This window comes from Candidozyma duobushaemuli (genome assembly GCF_002926085.2).
Source record: "Candidozyma duobushaemuli strain B09383 chromosome Unknown D_B09383, whole genome shotgun sequence".
NCBI classification, from domain to species: Eukaryota; Fungi; Ascomycota; class Pichiomycetes; order Serinales; family Metschnikowiaceae; genus Candidozyma; species Candidozyma duobushaemuli.
This window is the reverse complement of record NW_020289898.1, coordinates 920,829-946,999: the sequence shown is the minus strand read 5'-3', so window position 1 is coordinate 946,999 and position 26,171 is coordinate 920,829. Positions and strand designations below refer to the sequence as shown.

Genomic DNA, 26,171 nt, shown 5'->3' with positions numbered 1-26,171 from the left:
TGTCAGAATCAAGATACTTTGCGAAAATTCCAGACAACTCTATAAATGTAGTTTTGAGAAGAAGGGTTCTTCATACCAATGGAATCAAAGGATATTGTTTGTAATTTTGCTTCCATTGTCGCTTACTCACGCTACAAGGATCATAGTAATAACAATTCCTTTTTGGGAATCCATCGCGATAAGACGCGCCTGGGGATGTATGGAGTAGTCTTCACTACCTTTTCTTCCTCATGACGGGCAACTTGGTATGGAAGCTGATCCCACTCCCTCAGATAGAACTCTCTTTGGCAAGGGTACTACGCTGTGGCCAGACTTTCCGTTGGAAAAATGTTAATTCGATTTGGAGCTTTACCGCCAACGATCAGATCGTTCTTTTGAAACAGGACCCTGAGCTGATCCACTACGCCTGCGTTCTCTCTGACGGCCAGGACTCGTCGAACGCCGTTTCCAAAGCTTACGAGAAGACTCACGCATTTATTCACGACTATTTCAACTTGGACGTCAAACTTGAGGAGCTTTACCAGCAATGGAGCGAGGTAGAGCTCAAATACAGAGCCAAGAGCAAGGCAGAATCATTTGCGACGTTTCCAGGAATAAGAATGCTCAGACAAGATCCATGGGAGACAGTGATACTGTTTATTTGCTCGTCCAACAATAACGTTAAGAGGATCTCAAAAATGTGCGATGCCTTGTGCCAGGAGTTCGGTACCTACATCAACGACTTTGAGGACCATGCCTACTATTCATTCCCACTGCCAGAAGTCCTTGCAGGCCCAGAGGTAGAAGGAAAGCTCAGAGACTTGGGTTTTGGTTACAGGGCGAAATACATCAACCAAACTGCAAAGATGTTTGTGGACCCTGAGGTACCAGAAATTTCGATGGATATACTTCATGAACAAAGATTGAAATCATACGAAGATGCTCACGAGTTTCTTCTTCAGCTCTCTGGTGTTGGACCAAAGGTTGCCGATTGCATTTGTCTCATGGCCTTGGACAAGCACGATGTCGTGCCTGTTGACACACACGTTTTACAGATCGCTACAAGGGATTACAAATACAAAGGTCCTAAAACTATGAACAAGGTCTCATATCATCAGGTTCGCCTTCACCTCCAGGAGCTATTTGGCAAGTACGCAGGATGGGCACAGCTGGTGATGTTTGCAGCAGACCTTTCGGACTTGAACAATGGCATTAATCAAAGAGACGGAGCTAAAATTAAGCATGATGTTGAATTTACTGAGGTGAAGAAGGAGTCAAGCGTGAAGACTGAACCCACCCCATCGGTAGTGAGTAAATCCGTTAAGCTAGAGGTCAACGGGAAAAGGTCGAGCATCACCAGTAAGGCGACGGTGAAAAGGATTAAGACAGAGGCATGAATGAAGTTATATTAGGAGCTCAATGTAAATCTATTTCTTGATTGGAGCAGGTTTCTTCCAGTAGTATTGTTTGTGCTTTCTTCTGCATGCTCTCAATCCACCATGGCCCTTTATGGAACCAACCAACTTGATTCTCTCAGGGTCCTGGTCGTTTTCGGGATGTAATAATACTCTTCTTCGAGAGGCTTACCGGCGGCATCCTTACCTTGTCTGTAAATGACGCCAATGCATCCGACGTTATGAAGAACAGTACGTAACTGCTCGAGAGTGAGTTCAGAAACGACCGCCAGGATGGTATTCAAGTATGAGGCGGGCGTTGACGAAAGTCGCGAGAATGCCAAATGATTAATTAAAATATTGTTGACTTCGTTCACGTTTTTCAATCCCTTGATGCATGCATCGTCGATGATGAGCTTACCCTCAGAATCTCTTGCGGGCTCCTTCTTTGGCTTTTTAACTCCGACAGGCTCCTCGCTGACAGCTCTGCGCTTCAAGAGTGGGCTTTTTGAAATTTGGTTTGTTTGATCGGCCAAAGGCGTAGTTGCCCTTTTGAAGCTTTGCTTGGGTATGTCCAATTTTACGTCAACTGGACGGTCCTCATTCTCTTTATCTTCATTCTCCTTCTCCTCAGATTGGTCCTCGAGGATGGTGAATTGTGTAGTCTTCTGCTTGGCTGTCTTTATCGGAGTGGGCTCTTCAGAGGTTATGCGGAAGGGAAACTTCTTAGGAGTTTCTGGTTCATATTTGGTATTATTGATTGGGGTAGAAGTTGTCTTAGTGCAAGAGGCAAGCTTGTCATCGTTGAGTTGAAGTGGCTCACCAATATTTTCTTTCTCCTCCTCCTGGACAGAGGGCTTGACGAGTTGAATAGTCTCTTCATCCGTCAACTCCTCCTCAAAGTCTTCTGGGTTTACCAAAACGACTTTATCTCTGATTTGAACAAGCACGTTGGTGAAGCGAGGCATTTCCACGGTCTCACCCCTGCTGACATGGAATTCAGTGTGCTGGTAGTCCAAATGAATTGTTTTGGAGATATTTTGCAACTTCAAAGGCTTCTTTGCCTCCTTTAAAGTGTAGTGTGACTCTTTGCCTTCAACCTTGCGGACTTCACACATACGAGGCAATACCATGCCAAAGCCATTGTAGCCCAAACACGTAAGGTTCAACTTCTCTTCCGCATGTTCGATTTTGATGTGAGTCCTAGAGACAGCCTTATCAAGAGTTTTGAAGTAATAGTCGCAAGATTTCAGACTTCTGCCGACAAACACGATTGGCTTGGAGGACATCAAGGGGACCCTCAAGACCAGAGCATCAGGGTTCACGATGTTGAAATCTCTGTTGATTGACACAGTTGGCTTTGGCTTTACTTCAAATGGGACATCCTTCTCGTCGTTATTTCTGGCTGGGGATGACGATCTTCCCACAGTGGAGGATGGGTTTGGCGTAGGATAGTCGAACCTGCCTCTCTGGGCAAGTCGTACCCAGTATTCTTGGGTTTCATGAAGGGGTCTGCTCTCGACTCCGTGTCATGAGTGACAGGAGAAGAGGGAGGAAATTGATGATCCATGTTCTTCAAAGATGGGTTTTGGAAGAATCGATGGCGGGAATAGTGTTTACAGGCTCAGGTACTTAAGCTACCTGTGTATCAGCGTGTCGCCAAAACAAACAAACGCGATACACAGTGACTCGCATTGTCCACACGTGAAGAAACCGTGACCTCGTCTGTATCTTGACCCTGATTTCATTTCTTTAAGGGATCTGTAATTCAATTGATGGTGGCTTTCTTAGTTACGGGGTTCACTTTGCTGGTTCAGACTGTGAACATAAGGCTGACTCGTCTAGACGCGCCTCTATCGATCACACGATAAGGTGAATTTACTGGCCCATGAAAAGTGCCCCTGATCTCTAGTAAGTCATCTTTTTGTCTATGAATGACTTAAGTGAATCAGATACTGCTACAGACGTGACCATTGAGTAACATGCATGAGCCATAGTCAGGAAATGTGAAATGCCAAATGTACTCCAAACTGAGGTTTGACTGCAACAACGTACCCCTTGGCCTGATGCTTGCCTGACTCGGTTTCAAGGTGGTGAATTTACAGAAGCCAGATTGTCGCCTTTTTGTTGAAAAAATTGCAACTTTGTAATACAACCTTGGCCCAATGTATCTCCACATTCCTGCGAACCGTGAGGCATAGCAGATACAATTGAGAGCTCCAGCCTATAAATCTTTTGATTCTTTTTTTTTTTTGATTCCTAAATCTTCCTCTTAGTACAAGAATTGGCGATCCACAATTCGTCTAATATATTTTTTCTTACCATAGAGCGGTCTTGAAGCCATAGGGGAGGACCCCATACTAAAATAGGTGTACGGATGTGAAATACTTTGTGCAGTACATCATGTATTTTTAAACTCATAAAGCTGCATGAGCCTCTTTCATGCATCTAAAGCGCAAGTGGTTTAGTGGTAAAATCCAACGTTGCCATCGTTGGGCCCCCGGTTCGATTCCGGGCTTGCGCATTTCTTTTTTATTTTTTGTTTGAGCTAGTCATAGTTTCTTATATACGTGGTGTTTCATACGTTATTCGTACCATCCTCCCCTTCTTTTTAGGTCTCATTGTGCTCTAAGAAAAGACGCACTTGTCTCTCTCATTTGATGTCTAGGGCTGAAGCCCTGTTACACGTGACGCCATTAAAGGTGCTCTATATACACCACGCTCACAGAAAATTTTCCGGCACCCACTCTCCGCCTGGCATCTTGCGAAAAAAAAAAGGGCCATATTCGGATTTCTCTTCCACATCTACATCAATAATCAGTCAACATGGGTAGTATGTACAACGTCAAGCAAACTTCCAGCCCAATACAATCAGTCAAACGTGTCAGATCATGAGCAAGTAATTTCTTGTCTCTTCCATTCCCCACTGTCGATGTCCATCCCGTTTAATTCGATCAAAGTCAACTCCCTTCTGAAAAAAGTGTTCCATTCCCAACGAATCAAAGATTCAAAATAATCCTCAATCCATTCAAGAAACACAGTTCCAACTCCCACTTCCTTGTCATGTTTGTCACGATCTGTAGGGTTCCACGCCTGCTCCAATACTAACTTGTTTAGAGGGTACTCCATCTATGGGTAAGAGACACAACAAGTCTCACATCATTTGCAACAGATGCGGCCGCCGTTCTTTGCACGCCCAGAAGAAGACTTGTGCTTCTTGTGGCTACCCATCTTCTAAGATGAGATCTCACAACTGGGCCCAGAAGGCTAAGAGAAGAAGAACTACCGGTACCGGTAGAATGGCCTACTTGAAGCACGTCAGCAGAAGATTCAACAACGGTTTCCAGACCTCTGTTAAGTCTGCTTAAGCGTGTCATGCGAAAATACGGTTTTGTAACTAATACATCATTAGAAAAAAAAAAAGTTCTATTAAACCTCCTCGTAGTTCATGTTGAAGTATAGGTTATCTGCCTCATCATGATTGACACAGAGACTCAAGATTTCCCTCGCTATCTCCACGGTGTCTTGCTCGTATGGAACCTCGAGTCCATTGGCAAAATCTGTCTCAATGGCCGCCAACTCATCGAACTTATCTGGTCCACCTTCATAAACATTAAAATGAGCCACTTGGCTGGCTCGAAGTTCACACCACTTGTTGAAAACTGGCACATGTACATGGCCCTCCGCTCTTATCTTGGTGAGTAGTCTCGTAGCTTCCTGTGATAGGTGATCGGACCCAAACGCAATACGCATAAGAACGACGAACAACTCATAGAGGGTCTCTGGGTATATGATAGTGTTGATATTCTCGAATTCTCCTGCAATGAAGTAGAGAATTTTGAGGAATATGGCAACGATCGAAATCCTCATGTGCACATGTTTAGAGCGTGGTTGATGAATGATTTGATTTTGCTCCAACGCAATGATCCGAACAATTGACTTCATACTTTCCTTGCAAGTGATAATTTCCATAGTATTACCGGAGGGAGACATGATTAGTGTTTCAAGAAATGACGCAATTCGAAGCCTCAAACTCAAGAGGTGATGCTCGTGTGCCTCGAGCATTTCGAACCTTTCGAATTTGTCGAGCTTGTTTTCATCTGCTGGGCATGCAATTGAAATAAAGGGCTGGCCAATTACCGACATGGGTCGGATGGTACCATCTGTAGAATCTTAGCGAAATCAAGATTCGAGCCCAAAGGTCGATTGAGGCCGTAGAACATTGAGTCCTCTTTTATTTCCACATCAATAAGAAACACTTTGATGAGGGAAGAGACGAGTTGCTTTTCAAGTTTCTCATCCCGGATTGCAATTCCATCTTCGATCAACGAGGATGAAAGCATCTCAACAAAGTTATACAACAAATTAGTTTGCGCTGCAGATTTGAACCTTTCTGTGTTTTCGGGAAGAAGCTTAAGCACAAGTGCTACATCCATCAGATCTGTCCAAAGCGACTTCACAAAGTCAGCGCCGTACTGGGTCGCTATCACAGTAGCATTCTCGATCACGTCAAAGAGAAGAGTGATAGTGAATCTCTCGAGGACCTGTTGCTGATAGGTTTTTCCGTGGTTAGTGAGAAGCGGATCGTCCGCCTCGAATGTCCAATCAAGCAAATGCAGAAAATGATCCAGGATGCTGGCTAATTTCGTTGTCAAGAGAAGAACCAACTTCTCACTCACGGCGCCCGTTTTGAAGTTAATAGCCGAGTTTATCAATGAAAGAAGAAACGGCACAGCGAGAGCCAGATTTTGCCGCAGGAGAAGTTCTTGGATAAGATGCACGAGATACTCACAGAAGATGAAGACCAAATTGTCGAGTCTGGCGTCTCGGTGTCGTAGTATGAAGCTCCAGATGCATGACATGAGAGAAGTTTCAACCGGAACCACTACTCGCTCTTCCACAGTAATCGGCGCCTCGAGCCAAATCTTATCCAAGAACTGGGCATCAGTCCTCAGGCTACCCAAGATGGTGGAGTTCCATATGTGGTTGCAAAATTGAGACCAGTCGTCTTTCACGTTGATCGAGAAAGAACTGGGTGCATGGAAGTCCGGCTTCTTGTCTATATTATGCACAAAGTGGTGACTTGGAGGAGCTGGAGTAACCGAATCATCTTTGGTGTTAACAGGGACATCTATCTTTCTTCTCTTGGAAGCTGAAAGGGCACGAACCTCGTTACCAAGAAACTTCTTCTCGTCCTCTAACCTTTGTACTGATTGCTTTAAGGCATTGGCTTGTGCCTCTCCCAGCAATCTAGCCGATTCAAGCTGGTTCTGAAGACGCGTTAGCTCGTCAGTCTTCTGACTCTGGAGCGATTGCAACTGAGCTCTGAGAATTGCAATCTCTCCGTCGGCCCGATAGAGCCTTTGTTCCATACTGGTTTGAGGGTTCCATTATTCAGTGGGTTTTGAGCTCTCTGTTCGGTGGTATTTGCCAAAGGAGCTTCAGGCTTTTGGGTGGCTCTTACGAGCTCCATTAGGAGATGATCGTCATCGTCAAATCCATCATCAGACATGACGCTCTAATTAGCGGCTATGGAAGAAAAATTCCTATAGCCTAATCGATTTGGATATAATGTGTGGTGATCTATGTTCGAGCGATATCGTAGGTACTAACACTGTTTCCTGCACTTCTGGGAAGTAGGAGGGACTAAGAGGACCAGTGATATTCGAAATTTGGAAATGACAAAACTCTGCTTCCACGATTAAGATTTGAATAATCGAAGCCGATCGCTCTAATCGAGTTTCTTTTTTTTTTTTTTTCCTTGTTGGTTCGACCTCATTCTATCCTCTCAACTCAACGCACCATGCAGCTGCTCGCTGATTTTTTTCCATCTCATCGATCGATACATAGTATACTGTCCTTTCCACCTCCAGCAAAATGGCCGAGGGAAATTCGAAAGATTTCGCTGCAAATAATGACACACAGGTAAAGAAAGAATCCACCAGCAGTGATGCTTCACAAAAATCATCGACCTCTGCTCCCCAGCATCCTTCGTTCCTTCCAGACCCCAGGTTCTCACATCCAAGGATAAGGACACAAAGAGACTTGTCGTTGTTTTATCCCAGGCGTGCTTGGAAACTCACAAAATTGGCACTGGTGCCTCTGCGGGCGACAAGTATGCTCTTTTGAACTGTGATGATCACCAAGGCTTGTTGAGAAAGATGGGCCGTGACATCGCCGAGGCCAGACCCGATATCACACACCAATGTCTTTTGACTTTGTTGGACTCTCCTATCAACAAAGCCGGCAGATTGCAGGTTTTCATTCACACTGCCAGGGGTGTGTTGATTGAGGTTAATCCAAGTGTCAGAATACCCAGAACTTTCAAGAGATTCTCCGGCTTGATGGTCCAACTATTGCACAAGCTCAGCATTCGCCTGGTCAACTCCGAGGAGAAGTTGCTCAAGGTCATCAAAAACCCATCACAGACCACTTGCCAATTAAGTGCCGCAAAATCACCTTGAGTTTCGATGCCGAGATCAGAAGAGTGCAAGACTACGCGGAGACGTTGGACGAGGATGAGAGCATATGCGTTTTCGTTGGTGCTATGGCCAGAGGACAGGACAATTTCGCCGATGAGTATGTTGACGAGAAGATCGGTCTTTCAAACTACCCATTATCTGCTTCTGTGGCATGTTCCAAGTTCTGCCACGGTTGCGAGGATGTTTGGGGAATCATGTAAGGTGAGTGCTAGATAATATTGTGGAAAGTGTAATATTAGCTGACTGGGCGATTGCCAGGTTATAAAAGATGTAAGGAATCGGTCAACCATACGCAGATCGCCGATTGTAGGTCCCAAACTTTTGCGTAAAAGAAACGGATCAGTAAGATTCAGGCTCTTCTGAGAAAAGAGGAAAAAAGACCTTATTCTATTTTTGAAGAAGAAAACTATCTATGTGTCTTTGTAGGTTTCTTTGGTTTTGCTACCACCCGCATGTAGGAAGTGCATATCAGAGAATCGAAAGAACACAGAACTAACTGACATCTTTTCAACGGTGATGACGAACTCCGAACCTCAAATCAAAGAGGAACCACCTCTGGAAACCAAAAAGAAAGAGGTCTCGATCGACGATTTGTACCGAAGATCGTCTCAATTTCAACTTTGGTCATACACCATCGAGGAACTCGATAGCGTGAAACGAAGCACTCATGAAGATGGCCGAATTGCCGCCATCGAAAGATTCAACGAGGTCAAAGCTACTATGAGCAAGGAAAAACCTGAAGCTTTTCAGCAATATTCGGACGAGTTAACATCTGAGAAGCTACTAAATCTCATTACCTTCGATGAACAGCAAAAATACCTACAATTCTTTGCACAGCAGATTATCCAGACATGCACGCATTTCCGAATGCCTACCCAAGTGAAGGCCACGGCAGTGTCGTTCTTTCAAAGATTCTTCTTGATCAACTCCCCAATGTCATACCATCCCAAAAACATCGTCTTCACTTGTGTCTTTTTAGCCGCAAAGCTGGAGAACTATTTCATATCCATAGATTCATTTTGTGACCTTCTTCCAAAGACGGAAAAACTGGATATTCTCAATCTCGAGTTCGATGTCTTGCAATCACTTAAGTTCACACTTCTTGTTCACCATCCATTCCGTCCATTATATGGCTTCTTCCTCGACCTACAGCAGGTACTTTTGCATCCGTCTCCCGTTATGAGTGATGTCAATATTGATGTTATTGGAGGATTATACGATCAAGCCAAAAGATGGCTTAATGACCATGCGCTTATAGGCGACGTCCTGTTCTTATTCACACCACCACAGATAGCATTAGCAGCATTGTTTGACTGTAACAGCAAGGTGACTGGCAGATACTTGGCGGAGAAATTCCAGAAGACTAATAAAAAGGTGAAACTCGAGACCATAAACGAGGAAGTTCCGAAGCAAGAAGGCGAAAACACCAATGAGTCTGGTGTCTCGGAGGAACCAAAAGAAGCTGATATTTATGAACAATTGTTGGAAACAATAAAGCTGTGCATATCAGTGGCAAAAGCAGAGATAGAAACCAGCCGTGAAGAGTGCATTCTGATAGATAAAAAATGTGTCTACCTTTTGAATCCTGGAAAGGTTATCAAAAAGAAGATCAAATCGCTCTCCGGTGAATCCACCTCCAAAACTGCCTAATAAAGGCTGTATCAGGCATTGACAATTGCATATAATCTACAATCTTACTCTAGAATGATTTCACGATGTAAAACATCTCAATTATAATACAATTTCGATAAAATGCTCACGACCTAATCCTCTCGTCTAGGTCTCCAAAGCTCCTTCCTTCTCCAAAACCTTTTGAATCTCCTTAAATAATGTTGCACACGTAGCGCTTGAACCCTTCACCTTAGCACAAATCAACTCCGACTTTTGGTTTAAGGCTCTGGGTTGATCTTAATTCTGAACTTGCAACTCTTCAAGTTAAATGAGTTATTGCTGGAAATAGCACCCGTAATGTTGTACCCGACCTGGTCTTTCTTGAGGTTCTTCAAACCAAAATTAGACCAAGAGTTGAGAAGCGCGTACAATGCAGTGATCATCTCTTGCTTTGGCAAAATTGTCCTGAATCTCTTGATATCGCCAGCAGTTGGAGCGGTATTAGACGATGAAAACCATCTGGAGAACAAGCCGCCTTTCTTCTCTTCGACCGAGTTTGCCCTAGAGTCAGCTGGTGAAGGGAGCTGTTGAGCCTCATTATCATCCAAAGACTTCTTCGTTCCCCAGGACAATTTGCGGAAAATTGATCTATTTCTCTTCTGAGGCTGTTCTGGAGGAGCATGTTGTGTGTTGGTCTTGTCAACCAATGGCTTAGTACGCTTTTGATGATTATTGATCGTACCCTTCTCATCATGCACTCTCCCGTTTGGCTTCTGGCGTTCTTGTCTAGTCTCAGACTCGACCTTCTCCATGTTAGGAATCAACATTGTGGAAACTCGATCCCTACCAGATTCCCTCTTGGGCTTTTGCGATGTTCTCTTCTTGTCCTTTGGTAATTTGATGTTGTCAAATACATCCTCGTCATCTTTATCGACAACCTTGTTGTCGCCTTCGTCTGCAAAAGTGTAGTCGGCATTCTTGTCAGGACTAATCTTAGCCTCGAAAAGGGTTTCATCGTCATCCAAAGGACCCCTCTTTGGTTTCACGGAATGTCTTTTAGTCGTTGGGTATCTCTTAGGCTTGTTGCCCGCGTAGTAAGAAGAGCGCTTGTTAGCAAGATGTTCATCGAAGTCCATCACTGATCCATTCTCTGACATCTCCTCTTCGTCATCGTTCGAAAATCCAGCACGATCCAAACGGTCAGCAAAACTTGTTCTGAGCTGAGGCATGTTATTGTCTAACTTCTCTTCTTCGGCAAGCTCGCTCTCATCAATATCCTCGTTATGAGCATCAAGGATACTGTTCAAGTCACGGTATGATTCCTTAGTAGATCTCATGGTGAGAATGGACAAGCGTTTGTTTGAAGCGGAGAACTGGGTTGACTTTCTCGTAACCTTGGGTATATTAACGCTTCCAATCAATGTCTTTCTGTCCTCGAGCTTCTGTGAATTTCTCTTATTGCCTCTGCTTTTGGGAGCAGGTTCAGACTCTGCTTCTTTCAAGTTCTTCTTAAGGTTGTATTGTGAGTTGAGGAGTTTGGATTTCCGAATCTCGCTCATGTATTCCTCACTCAACTCAGTTTCGTCTTCCTTCTCGTTCTCTGAAAGATGGAACTCCTGATTTTCGTACTCGAAGTCCTTTGAGAGCCTTTGCACGTCATCAGCATTACCAACGGAAATCATCGATTCCCTGTTCACTCTCTTCTTGCTCTTCTCAATTTTCTCTTCACCTTCGGTACCAGCATTGTGGATGTCTTGAGCTGTCCACAAGGGGTCCAAACGTGAAACAGGACGTCTTGTCAAGATTGGGGTTAGACGACGACGAGGATTAGGTTGGGTCACAGACCGCTTTTTGAGAGCTTCAACTTCCTGCTGAGTCAATTCGTTCAGTGGATCATCTTTACCACCTTCGGAGATGGACCGCAAGTTACTGGTGTTCTTGGATTGTCTCTTTGGTTGCAGGAGTTGACCGCCCTCAGGACTCAATTCCAGCTCTCCCTTGTTGTCTTCGGTGACAGTGATGGACAACTTCTTCGAAGAAGCTAGCAACGACCGTCTCTTCAGACGTCTCTTCTGTTTGGCTAACTCCTTTCTGGCTTTGAGTTCTGCTTCATGCTTCTTGCGCTCGAGCTCCATCAACTTCTCGTACTCTTTAGCTCTTTTCTCCTCTTCATCTTCAAGCCTTTCATCGTCGACACTGTAATCTTCCTGATTGAAAATCTTATCACACAATGTAGCAAAAGTTGCAGAAGTACGCTTGGTTTGCTTATCCATATACTCCCAGTCGGTCTCATTGGACAACTTGGCGTAAGTGGATAACAACTTCACCGTGATAGAATTTCTCTTGAGACCTGAGGTGAGAGATTGTCTGATCGACTTGCGTCTAGACATTCTTTTGGAAGCCATGGAAGTTCTTTTGGCAGAGTTGGACAAGGGGCCTGGAGCGAGTGGTGGCGCCGATTCAAGTGCAAGTTCTTGGGGTCTGCCCTGGCCATCGAGTGGTTTAACTTGTGAATTAGGATCTTGCTCTCCAGAAGCGTAGATGGAATCTTTTGATGGCAAAGTTGGCGGAAGGGAACCTTGAGATTGCTCCTGAGCATTCACAATATCATTATAGAGGTTTCTGGGCAAGTTTGCTGCAGATTGCCTGGAGGGAATTGGCTTTCTGCGAGGTGATTTCGATGGTGACTGACTGTAGCCTCTATTGTTTCTGCCAGGAGACTTGAATGGGGAGTTTTGAACGCTAGAAGCAGCGGAAAGTCTGCCTGTGTTGATTATCGAGTTTCTGTTGGCTCCATAACGTCTCTGGAAAGACACTGGTCTATTTTTTGCGGTGGAAGCATTGATCTTACTGCTTCTTCTCTTTGGAGTCGCTCTGTTCGACATTGAGGATCCTGAACGGGGTATTCTTTTGTCAGGAGAGCCATTAACAGACGTCGAAGGAGTTGCAGCCTCGTCCAGGGTATGTCTATACCTGAGAAGCAAAGCGTAGAATGTCTTCTCTGGGTTAGGACCTTCCTTGAGGAGGCATTTGACGATTTCGTCTTCCAGTCTGTCATGCCACAAGATGGAAAGGTTCAGCAAGATCTGCTTATCGATGTTCTTGATCGAGCCCAATGATCTATAAGCCGTTTCTGGATGAGGTAAGGACTTGACACTGATGAGATCTTCGTTAGGAATGGGGTATTTGTTAAGCAAACGATGGTTAAGAACTTCAGGAGTGGTCAATCTCTCCATTGGGTCGACTGTAAGCATACGCCAGATCAAATCCTGGGCATCATTACTCAATTCTTCGGGCATCTCAAAGTTACCAGCCTGAACCTTCAACAACAAGTTTCTGATGTTCTCATCATCGAAGGGTAATCTTCCTGTGAGCAAAGCAAAGAGAATGACACCGCAAGACCAAACATCGGAGGCGGCACCGTGGTATTTCAAGCCTGACACAATCTCAGGAGCAGCGTAGTGAGGAGATCCACAGGAGGTTTCAAGCAATTTGCCATTGCTTTCCAATGCAGCCATACCAAAGTCAGCCAATTTGACATTAAGGGAGGCATCAAGAAGAAGATTCTCAGGTTTCAAGTCTCTGTGGCAGATACCCAAGGCATGGCAGTAGGCAGTGCCCAACACGATCTGACGAAAGTATTTGACGGCCTCTTGCTCCTGCAATGGGCCTCTCTCGACTAACAAGTCGAACAACTCGCCGCCTTCGACGTACTCCAAAACCAAGTACAATGCCTTGGAAGTTTCCCAGACGTCGTAAAGACGCAACACGTTAGGATGGGTTAGCAACTTCATGATGATGATTTCACGTTCAATGCCATAGGGGAGACCACCTTTTGTGGGTTTGTCATACTCATCGTTCAAAGCAGATTTGGAAACCACCTTCACGGCAGCTTTCTGTCCCGTAGAACTATTGACACCAAGGAGCACACGGCCGGTGGCACCTCTTCCGAGAGTCTTTCCCAACTTCCAAGGGCCAATTTTCTCTGGATGGCTGTGGGAATTCGACGTGGCCGATAAAAGGGAGGCCTGTCTTGAAAGCGGCATGATTTATGGAACGAGTGACAGTGAATGGATGGGGGGATAAAAATAAAATAGACTAAGCCTGAGCAGGGGGAAGCTTAAAAAGGCAAAGAAAGTTCTGGCAGGGGAAGAAAAAGGTTGGAGTGGAGGGATTGACGATAATTTGAAAATATGTAGGTTCGAGGAACTGGCAAATGAACGGCGCCTGGAGAGCAGGGTTTTAATAAAAAAAAGAAAGATTTTCTCAATTGGGAAGCGAGACGCAGCTTCAGCGCGACGCGTTGCAAAAACGCTGCCAAAAAGTGCCTCACCGCACTGGTTTAGCTTCTCGGAGAGGGCACCTAACGTTGGCGACAGGCACGCGGTGCATCGCTTCCCACAGGCTTCCAGCCTTCGCCAACATTCTCCAACAAAACGGAAATGAAGAAATTCAAAAAATAAAAAAAAAAAAAAAAAAGTTGAAATGTAGGCGATCGAAGTATTGAAAGAATGGTGAGTCGGGTGGCTAGTATTTCCTTGAGGAATACTTGCAATACTTGTCGCAGGACTTGACAAAGACGGTTGGTGCAATTTGCGTAATTCGGTCAATGCTGTACAGGGGTAAGTCTGTTGAGAGATCGGCTATCAGGAGTCAGTTCAGAAGCTTGAACACTCGCTTGGCGGCTGGTCATGGTGGATTAGGAATGGAGGTGAGCCGTTTTAATTCGACTTCGTACTTTTTGGGTGTTAGACTTCTACATCTTTCTTGTTGCACTTGGGAGTAATTGGTTGCTTCGAGGCTCGCTCGGTAGTAAAGTGAGGTTCGAGGCGAGCGAGACGGAAAGTAATGGCGCCTTTGAGATTGCCAAGTCGAAGACCCATTTGTCTCCACTCATTTGATTTATCTCTCGAATATATCACATATCTTTGGGATTCCTTATCTGAGAAGATCACCTGCCTCAAAAGTTCAACCCGTTTGATGCTAATAACCGGGCCCTACTTGAGGAAAGGCAGAGTCAAAATTTTTGTTCCACATTTTTCCTTCCATTCCCCTACTCAAGATATAGCCTCAGGATAATCCACTAATGACTGTTTTCAGCATCTTAGATTTTATGCCATTTCGGAAGAAAGTTTCTCAAGGGCCTACTGCAAGATAGCCCCGGCTGTGATGCATTTGATGGCTGCGAAAACCAGCCGCAGTTACCTCGGTACCTCGGTTTCATCGACCCGAGGCGTCATGAGATTTTCAATATTTTGAAGCACAGAACAGCTAAAAACTTATTCTACTGCTAAGGTTGAACCCTATCCCCAAGTAACATGTCGCTATACCCAGATGAGCCATTGGTTCTTCGTTTTAGCGTTATCGCACAATGTAACCGCTGGTGCTTTATCAGATGGAACATCGTGTCCTGAGCTCTTACAGTGCACCGGGAGGCCATCACTTCAAAATCTCTCAAGATCCAATCAACTTCTCTATGACATTCATAACCTTTCCAAATCGGGTAGTGCTGGCTTATATTCCAAGTGGGAGAGCGCCTTTTTCCGTGAGCGACCTAGTCCATGTAACAGCACATTTCAACCACCAGTAGAATCCTTTAAAATGAGAGAATGCTCTAAATAATATCATCCAAAATATTAAAATTAAACCACATGGCTCTTCCCCCGAACTTGCCTGATTCAACACAAATATTTCTTTTTGCTCGCTGCAGGCTCTCTCACCTTCGCAATCGAAGTCACCCTTGTAACATACACTTTTTTGTTTCAGGCATCCACATCCGTTTCACCTAATCGTTGATACCCACTAGCATGTCCGAGTGGATTTCGACATTTCCCGGTTACACACTGGTGGTATCCCGTGTGAAAAAGACCGTCGGCAGCATTATCAGAACCGGCCCAACCCCTCGCCATGTAGGTGTCATTATGGATGGTAACCGAAGATACGCCAAAAACCACAAAATCGAGCTCAAAGAGGGCCACAACTTGGGCTTCGACTCCATGGCAAATATCCTCGAGCTTCTATACGAATCTGGTGTCGAATGTGCCACAGTTTACGCCTTTTCCATCGAGAATTTCAAAAGGCTGCGTTATGAGGTTGAGTGGTTGATGGACTTGGCCAGGTCCAAGTTCCAGCAAATAAGCCAACAGGGTGAGCTCTGTGAGAAGTACGGCATCAAAATCAAAATCTTGGGTAACGTTGCTCTATTGCCGCAAGACGTTCAAAAGATATTAGCAGAAACGGAAGAAATCACGAAAGACAACACCCGAGCAGTCTTGAACGTTTGCTTCCCGTACACCTCGAGAGACGAAATGACTAATTCGGTGAAGAAGATCGTTACCCAGGCGGTCAAGGATACCTCAGTTTTCATCGATGAGTCTACCATCGACGACTTCTTGTACACTTCTGAGTCTCCTCCGTTGGATATCTTGGTCCGCACAAGTGGAACCTACAGGCTATCGGACTTTTTATTGTGGCAAGCGGTGCCCTCATCGTGTGCCGTCATGTTCAGCAATAAGTTATGGCCCGACTTTACTGCTTGGGACATGATTAAGATGCTACTCACGTGGAGCTTCAATGTCTACTGGTACGGAAGCGGTAACGGCAACCCAAGCTCTTCATCCATGAAGCAAGAACTCACATCAGAATCACACGCCAAGGCGGAGATTGAGCTTTCTCCTCTGCCTGGCTTGTCTTCCTCCACAACTGCATACGAGCGCTTCCAGGACAACTCCAGCGATAGCGATCGTGACTCGCTAGTGAAGTCGGATATTGAGGACAATACTTCCAATCTGTCGATGACTTCAGTCGTCGCCAAGTAACGGTTCAGCATGCGCTCGTTGAACCCGTTTCGTCATCCCACCAACCGGCTAGAGATGGAGGGAAAGGTGCAAATTAATTTCCCTCAAGATGTCCAGGTCTCGAATCGGTTGGTATCATTAATCCTATTTAAAGCATTAAATCCTAAACTTGAAGAACTGTAGTGGCTCCTGCAGATGTCCCATGTGGTAGGTTGAGTCATTGAGCATATCCGCAGCCTAAGAAAATCGTTATCGACGGTCGCGAAAGCACATCGCAGAACATCAACTAATAATTTACATATCGTTGAACACTGACCAGAATGGATTTAGTTAACCACCTTCCGGACCGTTTGATGTTCGCTGTGCCCAAAAGTATGTTTGATTTTGGAAAGACCATTTTACAACTATTGCTAACAATTTAGAGGGTAGATTATATGAAAAATGTTGCAACTTCCTTGCTGGTGCTGACATCCACTTTAGACGCTCCAACAGATTGGATATTGCCCTTTCGACCAATTTGCCCATCGCTCTTATCTTCCTTCCGGCCGCTGATATTCCTACTTTCGTCGGCGAAGGTAAATGTGACTTGGGAATCACAGGCTTGGATCAGGTCAAGGAAGCTGATATGTTGAAGTCTGTGGAGCTTTTGTTGGATTTGCAATTCGGCAAGTGTAAGTTACAGGTCCAGGTTCCCGAGATTGGATCCTACGATGAGCCTGAGCAGTTGCTTGGAAAGAAGATCGTCACATCATTCACAAGGCTAGCTAGTAATTACTTCGCCGAGATCGAGAAGGTCCATGGCATGGAAGAAGGAAGCACGAAAATTACCTACGTCGGTGGTTCCGTGGAAGCATCTTGTGCATTGGGTGTCGGTGATGCCATCGTTGACTTGGTGGAGTCCGGAGAGACGATGAAGGCCGCTGGTTTGAAACCTATCGCTACTGTCTTGGATACCTCGGCTCACTTGATTGTGTCTAGAAAGCCCCGTTTCCCTGACTTAGTGAAAATCATTCACCAAAGATTCGAAGGTATCTTGGCTGCTCAAAGATTTGTCTTGTGTACCTACAATGCTCCAAGATCCATCGTTCCTGAGGTTTTGAAAATTACTCCAGGCAGAAGAGCTGCTACTATCTCAGCTTTGGAGAACCGTGAGGAGACGGATGAGCCATGGGTTGCAATTTCGTCCATGGTCGAAAAAGCTAGAATCAGTGATGTTATGGACGATTTGAAAAAATGTGGTGGTACTGATATCTTGGTATTTGATATCAACAACTGCAGAGTATAGATTATATAGGAAGGTATTCATACCGATTTGAGGCGCGCACGTATGTGGCAACAACTCACCTACAAGACAAAGCTTCATTCTCACACCCGATAAACGCACAATGTCAAGAGAGGACCCCATTAAAGCAGAGAAAGATTTCTCTGAAACTCTTGAGGAGCAAATTCCGTTAATCGAGAAAACCCCTGACTACAAGCAGGCTATTGAGAAGTACTTGGTGTTGGAGAAACAGATTCGTCAGTCGTCCGATTTGGCTCTGAGTAAAAGAATCTTGCACAAGATCGTCGAAACACTCGTTCATCACGATGATTGGGACTACTTAGATGAATTGATCACGCCCTTGACCAAGAAGCATGGTCAATTAAAGACGTCGATCCAACTGATGATTCAGGAAATCATCAAGAACCTCAAGTCATTGGATAACGACAAGCCTGTTCAATTGGAAAAGAAGATGAAAGTCATCGACACGATTAGAACTGTCACTGACAAGAAGATCTTTGTTGAGGTTGAAAGAGCTGTTGTTTCTAAGATGCTTGCGGAGATCTACTTGGTGAAAAAGAATGACTTAGATAAAGCGACCGAAATCTTGTGTGACTTGCAGGTCGAGACTTATTCGCTCATGCCTTTCGAAGAGAAGATTGAATATATCCTTGAGCAAATTCGGTTGACTTTGCAGAAGAAAGATTTCAGTCAAGCGAAAATCTTGAGCAGAAAGATCCTTTTGAAGACGTTAAAAAACTTCGACAAGGCCGACGAATACAAAGCAACCTACTTGAAGTATTTGTTGGAAATCAACAAGCATGAAAATGACTATCTTATGATCGTGAGAAACTCGCTTCTTTTGATTGAGATTCCACTTGTTAAAACCTCAGCGGAGTACAAAGACCTACTTGTGTCTATTATCTACTACATCATCTTGTCACCATTTGACAACTTACAATCAGATTTGATTCACAAGATCAAGGCCAACTCTGCATTTTCCAAAAATGTGGACGCCAAAGTGTTCGAGCTTTTGGAAATTTTCACAACAAATGAGCTCATTCACTCAGAGAACATCGAAAGCGACTACCGTAATAACTACTTCAGCAAGTCATCTGTTTTTGCTGATAACGAAACAAACAATACGAATTTGCAAAACCGTATTATTGAACACAACTTGCGTATAATCAACATGTACTATCTGTTCATCAAGTTGGACAGGTTAGCATTTTTGTTGCAGGTGAGTCCCCAGGAGGCAGAGGAACACGTTAGTGGAATGGTGAACAAAGGCATGATTAGTGCTAAGATCAACAGGCCACAAGGCATCATCAAATTCGATAATTTGAAGCATGGCTCAACGGCAGGCGCCGCGCAGATCACAAGCAATAGCGAGAATATCAACGATTTGTTGAACAACTGGATCTACGATGTGGACAAGCTATTAGAAGAGGTTGACAGCATAGGCCACTTGATCAACAAGGAGGAGATGATGTACGGCATCAAGCAGAATACATAAGTTCATAGTCAAATTGGCATGTAAATTTATCGTTATTTAGACAATGAGAGCGAAGATGAAAGCACTCAATGAGGCGAAACCGGAGATGGCGCCGATGTTGTTAGCAACGTTTCTGGTGGTGGTGGAGTCCGAGTTGGAGTTGGAGTTGGAGTTGGAGCTAGAACCACCGGTGGAAGAGGAACGGGCGCTTGGGGTGAAAGAGCCAGAAGCACCACTGTAGTCGCTGGAGTCGTCAACGTCGTTCTCAGAATCGACACAAGCCCACTGTGTGTTGGCATCAAAACCATTACCAGATGGCTCAGCACCATGGAAGTACTTCAAGGCACCCTTTGGAGTGTCGGGAATGTCCGTACTGGCCTCCCAGTCGCTGTCGGTAGTAGGACAAGTGGTTGGGTCCAAGTCAGTACGAGCACCGCCGGAACCAGTTGGCAAAGTGACGGAGGAAAGCTGACTCTTGAGGTAGTCAAAGTCGTCCTTCTTAGAAATAGTGGAGTTGTCGTCACTGAGCTCGACCAAACCGTACTCGTTCTCCTCTTCAGTGTACTCGTAAGCGATACCACCGGAGAAAACGGGGGACATCTTCTCAGAGAAGATGGCACCAACCTCAGTGAATTTACGTGGAGTCACTTCGTTACAGCCGAATTCCGAGAGGAACAATGGCACCGAGTAGTTGCCATACTCCTTGACCTTCTTGTCATAGCCTGAACGCGAGAAAGAAGAGTCACCACACCAGGAGTAGTCGTTGTAGCCAAACATGTCAACACGAGCCAAGTCGTCATCGTTACAGTTGAAGTACTCCACAGACTGACGACGGTTAGAACTGACGTCGGCAGCAGAGTAACCAACTGGAATGTGACGAAGACCGGTAGCTCTCTGGAAAGTCTTGATGTCACGAACAACAGCCTTGACCTGAGCAGCGGCTGGGGTGGTCTCTGTGTCATCAATAACCTCGTTGGCGGCAAAGAAACCCAAGGTGTTGTTGTACTTACTCATCAACTTAACGGTTGCAAAAACCTCGTTAAGGTACATGGTGTTGTAAGAACAGTTGGCACCATCATCTCTAGCAATGGAAGCCTTTGGAATGTTGGTATCCAAGATCAAGTAAATGCCAGCCTCTGCAAGGGCCTCCATGCACTCGTCGTGGTCGCCGGTGTTGTCTATGGAATACACTCTAACTGTGTTGACACCAAGCTCCTTGAAGTATTTGATGTCTCTCTTGCATGTTTCAGGAGAAGAGAGCGGGTCGAAAAGGTCGGAGGTTCCACCGGGCTGGTAGGCAATACCCATGATGTAGAATCTTTCATCAGTACCCTCTTTGTAGAAAGCGTTACCTTTCGTAACGATAGGGGTGATGTCGGCCGCTAAGGCGAGTAGCGGAAGGAAAAAAAGGGACCAGAACATTATGGTAGCGAACGTTAGGAAATGTGTGGTGTCGAAAAAGATCCTCCGGCACCGCTTGGGTGAGTGGTTTTATATATGAGAGATACAAAAAGTACAGACGCAAAGCATCAGGCTAGTGCATTGAGCCACGAAAAGCCGAACGCGAAATACGCACACAGCCGCAGAAGCGCTACACCGGCCGCGGGAGAAATACGCAGTGGGAACGGCCGAATCACCTGTGGTTATATGTACAGTTGCTGTTTTGCTAAGTGGAATCGATGGGGTGGTAGGGTAAACAAAGCATAAAAACCGCTGCCTCGTGCAGGCTTTGTGTGCTTGTGTGCAGTATTCCAAGGCGGACCTTCATGCTGAGACCCAAGCCAAGACAAGAAATCAAGAGTTATGTATGAGGGATCCCAAGACCCACCCAGAAACTTGGCTCTTGTCGGCAACGCCAAGCATAACAGGGCTATGTTGCCAGGCACGCCCAAGGCGAAGCAGACACGATATCAAAAAGGAATATAGCACCATTCTTTTTCTCACCTCCCCGTCTTCAACGAACAACTGCTATTACGGACGGCAGCGCCGTACACTGAGGCTTGCGTGGCTTGCTTCCTTCTTTCTCACGCTCACGCTGCAAACGACGCAGCTTTTAGCCGAGCCACCGCGCGCCTCTTCATATTATGTAACATGCACTTCCTCGGCAATATACCATTGATTGAGTCGCGGGTACCACGGTGGAATTTGATCAGGGTGTCTTGGAAATCAAGGTGGGCTTATACCACTGTTCATGGCTGTGTATGTTTGTAGAGCTTACTTAGTAATGTGTGGGATATGCTTCAGATGACTCCATCTTGGCCGCCAATCTTCTGGAATATCCGTCTCCACGATACGCCTCGGATTCCGCCTTCAACAATTAGTCCATTGATCTGTTTGTCTGCCAGAAAGGACCCTCTCGAAAAACTCTATTTTGAGATCTTTCTTTTATTTTTTGTGCGTATCGCTATATTTTTAAGGTGACCCTAGATTCGTCCTGTTCAGTACATCGACGCACAACTTACAACGGCTTTAGCCAGATTGGCTTATCTGGTGGTTTTAACAATTCCTTCTTGCTGGTTTATCCAAATAAAGGCGTTTCAAAGGTGATGCAGTCGACAGTTCGGCTGCAACGGCGACCCACTTATCGGCCTTGATACATAGAACGACTGGAGAATAGCAAGTTGTCGTTCAGTTCTATGTTAACCTCACTATTTTGTCTCACCGCTTGTCGCTGCCCCTCATTCTTCGCACACAGTGTTGACAGAGTCGGATCGAAGGTTGACGTCCGAAGGTCGTGGTGTACGGATGTGCTACGTTACTGACATTTCATTTCAACACATATACAGTTCCCATATCGCCGTTACTATGGCTTCTCAAGTTCACTTTTTGGACGCCAAGGGAAAGCCTTTGCTATCGAGGGATTACAAAGGCGATATTCCTGCAAACACGATAGAAAACTTCCCGCTTTTGCTTCTAGAACTTGAAAATGACGATGACGAATCGCTTTACAGGCCCTACATCAATAGCAAGGGCGTCAATTATGTCTATATCAACCACAACAACCTATACATATGTGCATTGACCCGAAAAAATGAAAACGTCATGGGGATTGTGGTGTTTTTGTCGAAAATTATCGAAGTTCTCCAGCAATATTTCAAGAGTTTGGAGGAAGAATCTATCCGAGACAACTTTGTTATTACGTACGAACTTTTGGATGAGATGATGGACTTTGGAGTTCCACAGACAACTGACACCAAGATTTTGAAAGAGTACATCACGCAAGACTACTATAAACTCATCAGGAAAACTCCATCGAGAGTCGTGCAGCCTCCTAGTGCTGTCACTAACGCGGTCAGTTGGAGAAAGGATGGTATCATGTACAAGAAGAATGAGGCATTTTTAGACGTTGTGGAATCCATCAACATGTTGATCAATGCCAATGGACAAGTGTTGAACAGCGAGATTCTTGGAGAGGTGAAGATGAAATCAAAATTGAGTGGTATGCCTGATCTTCGTCTTGGACTCAATGACAAAGGTATCTTCACATCAAACATGCAAGATGATACAGCAACAGAGTCGACGACCAATTCTAAAAAAATCGAGATGGAGGATATCAAGTTTCACCAGTGTGTTCGCTTGTCCAAGTTTGAAAATGAGAGAATCATCACTTTCATTCCACCTGACGGCGAATTCACGGTGATGTCATATCGTTTGCTGTCGGCCCAGTTTCTTGTCAAACCATTGATTCTTGTTAATTGCAAATATGTTGTTCACAAACACAGCCGTATAGAGATCTTGTGTTCTGTGAAGGCCCAGATCAAGAAGAAATCGACCGCAAACAACGTTGAGGTGATCATACCTATACCGGAAGACGCTGATACGCCCAAGTTTACCCCTGAGTACGGAACTATCAAGTGGATACCGGAGAAGTCTTGTTTGATATGGAAGCTCAAGACGTTCCCAGGCGGAAAACAATTCCATATGAAAGCTGAGCTTGGGTTACCTGCAGTTGGAGACCCAGAGAGTATTGTGTCGAAAAAGCCAATTAAAGTGAAGTTCACAATTCCATACTTCACTACATCAGGAATTCAGGTACGCTACTTACGCATCAATGAACCAAAGCTACAATATCAGTCATACCCTTGGGTTCGTTATATCACACAGTCTGGTGACGACTATACAGTTAGAACTAAATAGCCTAATTCAAGTGTGTTTACAGAAGTGCTTTCATTAGATGCTTCAAGATTTTTGTCTTTAGCATAGTCACCTCGTTGTGGTTGAGATGGTCAAACTGACTGTTCTCAACAAAAAACGGCACACCAAGTTCGTGAAGCATGGCATCAGATTCTTGACTTAATTGGCGTTGACGGTCAGCGACCATTTCATAATGGCTCTGAAGCCTCTTCTTTAGCTCCTCGTCAAGCCTGCTTTTCTCCAGAGAATTGAGCTGGCTTAGCTTGGTTAACCCTGAGATCTTTTTGGGTGATAATTTCTCGTGGTCTTCGAGTATCACTTTTTTCTGTTGAGCCGCATCCTGTTGAAATCTTTTATGCTTGTCGATCAAAGACGATATCTGCTGTGACTTTTCCTTCTGCCTTAGGAGATAACGATTGACAAAACTCTTGGCTTCATCGAGATCTATAATTTTTCTTGGGTCCGTTTGTTCAGCTGCTTCATTAAGCATCTCATTGATCTTCCTATCAAGACGGTTCCTTTTCAGGATGAGTTCGAGTATGGTCTTGTCTTGCTTCCTATCTGAAATGGTTTTACAGATACGACTTTCATTTTTCAATTTTAGTCTAAAAAGAGATTTGGATTTTGAGGTTAGCTCATAGCATTTTATTTGATGGTGCACGGCGGATCTGAGGTCGTTCATGAAATTGAGAAATTGGGCCAGAGAAGTATCGCATGAATCGGCTTCATCATCCTGTACTGCACTTTAGCGGCTGGTGCTTATCTTAATAAAGGTTTACCCTAGTAAGCGCGGCGTGATGCTAGCCGCATTCACGCTCTTATTTATTCGGCTGCTTTAAGATGAAGACTATTCATCTCGGCGAGGACGTCTAAATATTCCTGAATAAAGCTCTCTAAAACGTACCAAAGTCGAAAGGTTGGGTTTGCAGGTGTTATTGTCTTGCCACCAAGCATGGAAGTATGGGCCCTGTACGTGAATTGAAGAATTTGAATGGCAATTCTTGAGTATAACCCCGAATTACCAGTGCGGGAAATCTAGCTTTCATGTCTTCATTTAGAACGCCCTCGTCAACGAGCTTGAGAGTCGCTAGTAGTAGCCTAAATTTTAAAGCACCATGAAAGCTCTCCTCAGTTTGTGGTAACCAACCCTCCATAACGTTTGTGACAAACAGTGCTAAATCATGGCTCACCATTTGTTCTATAGTATGACAAGACTCGAAGAGAAACTGTCTAATATTGCTCTTCACGGGAACGCCTCGAAACTGTGGCTTGTATCGATTAGCAAGAAGCACGCTGATGCAAGCTTCCGAGATCAACCTGTAAGTCTCATTGAGGCCGTCCTTCAGGCCCTCGGTAGCTACACGTGTGACATCCTCTTGCATTTCCTTCAAGATGTAGTCTTGAAGATCAGCTTTGAAAAATGCTGCTAACAACTGGTTTAAGTGAATCATCCTGGAAAGGATCCCCAAGAAGTTCCTTATATCATGTTGCTGCATCTTTTGACTCACTAGTGGGCTCATCTCACCTTCAATTCGCTTGATGAGGTATGAAACTTTGCTGGTAAGTCTTTTGATATTTTCAGTGTGAAGTGGCTTTCGTAACAGTAGGAGGTGAGGAAAAACCTTGAGTGATATCACCATGAATAGATGAAGAAATATCTTGGGCTGGTTTGGAGATGCTGATAACTTGGGTAAGACAATGTCTATTATTCCTCGAAGTAAGATATCATCCTCTTCCGTTAAAGGCTCATCTTCGCCAAAAAGGAGCCTGTGTATTTCATCGGATGAGACTCCAGATTCTTCCAATGCATCCGAAGAAAGCTTAAGGGCTGCAGCAAACCAGTTCCTTTCGATGTTATCATTTAAATGTTCATCAAGAAAGGCTTTCAGAGTAAAGGGCCCCTCGGGAAAGAAATGAGTTGGTTCCACAAAAGTTCCTTGAGCTTTAATTCGGTTTATCATTTCTGTTTGACTAATGCTTCTGTTTCTTTTGTTCTGGAGGGTCGACTCGATGATTGTTGTCGGCGTAGCGTGGACTTGCTGTGGGAAGCTCCCGCCACCTTCTTCAGAACTTTGAATATGTCTGCAAGCTCGGGCAAGTCGTTTCTGAACAAAGCCTTTATCTCATCGCTTACAACGTTGTCATTCCAACGAATACCCAAATAGTTGTATCGTGATTCGCCGCGACGGCCCAATCTTTTTGAGACAAGATTCGGGTACACTAGCTTTATAAGCTTCCCCAATTTCGATTGTCCAAATATGAGCTTTTGTTGTAGGCTGGTTGTATTTGATGATGACGGGTACTTTAGTATGAGCTTCTGGCAGAGTATATAGTATACTTTGTAAATGTCAAGTCTTGGGATGGGTGAACGCTCCGAATGTCTGTCTCCATCCTCCGTTTCGATTAAGGAATGACGCAAGATTTTGATAGCCAATAGGGATCGAAGAAGCTCGTGAAGATTCACGTTAGACGCTTTTAAGTCTGACCCGTCCAAGGACGGATATTGGTTGTACAAAGTCTCCGGAAATCGAAAAACTTCAAGCACACGTTGAATAATCTCCATGCCGCTCTCCAGATCGTCACTAGTTTCAGTTTTATCGATTTTATTTATCGCAGATTGAAGGGCACCATTGTCAGATTTTGGGTTGTAAAGCACGTTATAAAACTCGTCCAAAGGTAACGATTTGTCAACTCGACGAAGTAGCGATAATAGAAAAGTGTTTAGATTGAACGCGTCAAGCTTGAGCATGTCAGAAAGGATGGCTTGTAGCGTTTCATCACGGGAATGGGTCAACGTTGAAGCGTCGGTAAATGTTGACAGGGATTGCTGATGCGGGAATATCGTAGCAGACCCTGTCGGCATGACAGGTGCATTTGATGAATGCAGCTTGTCCTCGTGCAGCAGCAAAGACATTGACAGTTGAGTCGTGTATTGGTTGGGTGCCTCAGGTCTGTCACTTAAGGAGTTGTTCAAACTGAACATATCCATGTGACTGGATATTGAAATCTGATTTCTGT

The 26,171-nt window shown here is 44.8% G+C and overlaps 11 protein-coding genes and 1 non-coding gene across 12 annotated transcripts; 7 read left to right on the top strand and 5 right to left on the bottom strand. All coding sequences in view use genetic code 12, as the record gives it.

Moving 5' to 3' along the window:
- Positions 1–230: 230 nt before the first annotated feature.
- On the top strand, positions 231–1,376 carry OGG1 (8-oxoguanine glycosylase; the record flags this gene model as incomplete). The annotated part of the gene is made up of 1 exon (XM_025482467.1): positions 231–1,376. The coding sequence occupies one exon, from the start codon at positions 231–233 to the stop codon at positions 1,374–1,376; it is 1,146 nt and encodes a 381-aa protein (XP_025337085.1).
- Positions 1,377–1,406: 30 nt separating this feature from the next.
- TOS4 (Tos4p) lies at positions 1,407–2,877 on the bottom strand (the record flags this gene model as incomplete). Its single annotated transcript, XM_025482466.1, has 3 exons — positions 1,407–1,546; positions 1,567–2,834; positions 2,858–2,877. 3 exons carry the CDS (start codon positions 2,875–2,877, stop codon positions 1,407–1,409), a joined length of 1,428 nt encoding a protein of 475 aa, XP_025337084.1.
- Positions 2,878–3,826: 949 nt separating this feature from the next.
- Positions 3,827–3,897, top strand: CXQ87_004008. The gene has a single exon. It is a non-coding gene; the product is annotated as a tRNA-Gly (tRNA).
- Positions 3,898–4,802: 905 nt separating this feature from the next.
- On the bottom strand, positions 4,803–6,885 carry CXQ87_004007 (uncharacterized protein; the record flags this gene model as incomplete). The annotated part of the gene is made up of 3 exons (XM_025482465.1): positions 4,803–5,473; positions 5,518–6,712; positions 6,748–6,885. 3 exons carry the CDS (start codon positions 6,883–6,885, stop codon positions 4,803–4,805), a joined length of 2,004 nt encoding a protein of 667 aa, XP_025337083.1.
- Positions 6,886–7,250: 365 nt separating this feature from the next.
- On the top strand, positions 7,251–8,055 carry NEP1 (18S rRNA pseudouridine methyltransferase; the record flags this gene model as incomplete). Its single annotated transcript, XM_025482464.1, has 3 exons — positions 7,251–7,320; positions 7,359–7,780; positions 7,819–8,055. The coding sequence occupies 3 exons, from the start codon at positions 7,251–7,253 to the stop codon at positions 8,053–8,055; spliced, it is 729 nt and encodes a 242-aa protein (XP_025337082.1).
- Positions 8,056–8,371: 316 nt separating this feature from the next.
- On the top strand, positions 8,372–9,505 carry CXQ87_004005 (TFIIH complex kinase subunit; the record flags this gene model as incomplete). Its single annotated transcript, XM_025482463.1, has 1 exon — positions 8,372–9,505. One exon carries the CDS (start codon positions 8,372–8,374, stop codon positions 9,503–9,505), a length of 1,134 nt encoding a protein of 377 aa, XP_025337081.1.
- A 239-nt stretch (positions 9,506–9,744) lies between these two features.
- Positions 9,745–13,512, bottom strand: GIN4 (protein kinase; the record flags this gene model as incomplete). Its single annotated transcript, XM_025482462.1, has 1 exon — positions 9,745–13,512. One exon carries the CDS (start codon positions 13,510–13,512, stop codon positions 9,745–9,747), a length of 3,768 nt encoding a protein of 1,255 aa, XP_025337080.1.
- A 1,761-nt stretch (positions 13,513–15,273) lies between these two features.
- On the top strand, positions 15,274–17,548 carry CXQ87_004003 (ATP phosphoribosyltransferase; the record flags this gene model as incomplete). The annotated part of the gene is made up of 2 exons (XM_025482461.1): positions 15,274–16,272; positions 16,688–17,548. 2 exons carry the CDS (start codon positions 15,274–15,276, stop codon positions 17,546–17,548), a joined length of 1,860 nt encoding a protein of 619 aa, XP_025337079.1.
- A 100-nt stretch (positions 17,549–17,648) lies between these two features.
- RPN5 (proteasome regulatory particle lid subunit) lies at positions 17,649–19,040 on the top strand (the record flags this gene model as incomplete). The annotated part of the gene is made up of 1 exon (XM_025482460.1): positions 17,649–19,040. One exon carries the CDS (start codon positions 17,649–17,651, stop codon positions 19,038–19,040), a length of 1,392 nt encoding a protein of 463 aa, XP_025337078.1.
- Positions 19,041–19,076: 36 nt separating this feature from the next.
- Positions 19,077–20,441, bottom strand: PGA4 (1,3-beta-glucanosyltransferase; the record flags this gene model as incomplete). Its single annotated transcript, XM_025482459.1, has 1 exon — positions 19,077–20,441. The coding sequence occupies one exon, from the start codon at positions 20,439–20,441 to the stop codon at positions 19,077–19,079; it is 1,365 nt and encodes a 454-aa protein (XP_025337077.1).
- A 1,383-nt stretch (positions 20,442–21,824) lies between these two features.
- APM1 (Apm1p) lies at positions 21,825–23,156 on the top strand (the record flags this gene model as incomplete). Its single annotated transcript, XM_025482458.1, has 1 exon — positions 21,825–23,156. One exon carries the CDS (start codon positions 21,825–21,827, stop codon positions 23,154–23,156), a length of 1,332 nt encoding a protein of 443 aa, XP_025337076.1.
- Positions 23,157–23,222: 66 nt separating this feature from the next.
- On the bottom strand, positions 23,223–26,142 carry RFX2 (Rfx2p; the record flags this gene model as incomplete). Its single annotated transcript, XM_025482457.1, has 4 exons — positions 23,223–23,226; positions 23,273–23,706; positions 24,215–25,192; positions 25,213–26,142. 4 exons carry the CDS (start codon positions 26,140–26,142, stop codon positions 23,223–23,225), a joined length of 2,346 nt encoding a protein of 781 aa, XP_025337075.1.
- Between the last annotated feature and the right edge of the window lie 29 nt (positions 26,143–26,171).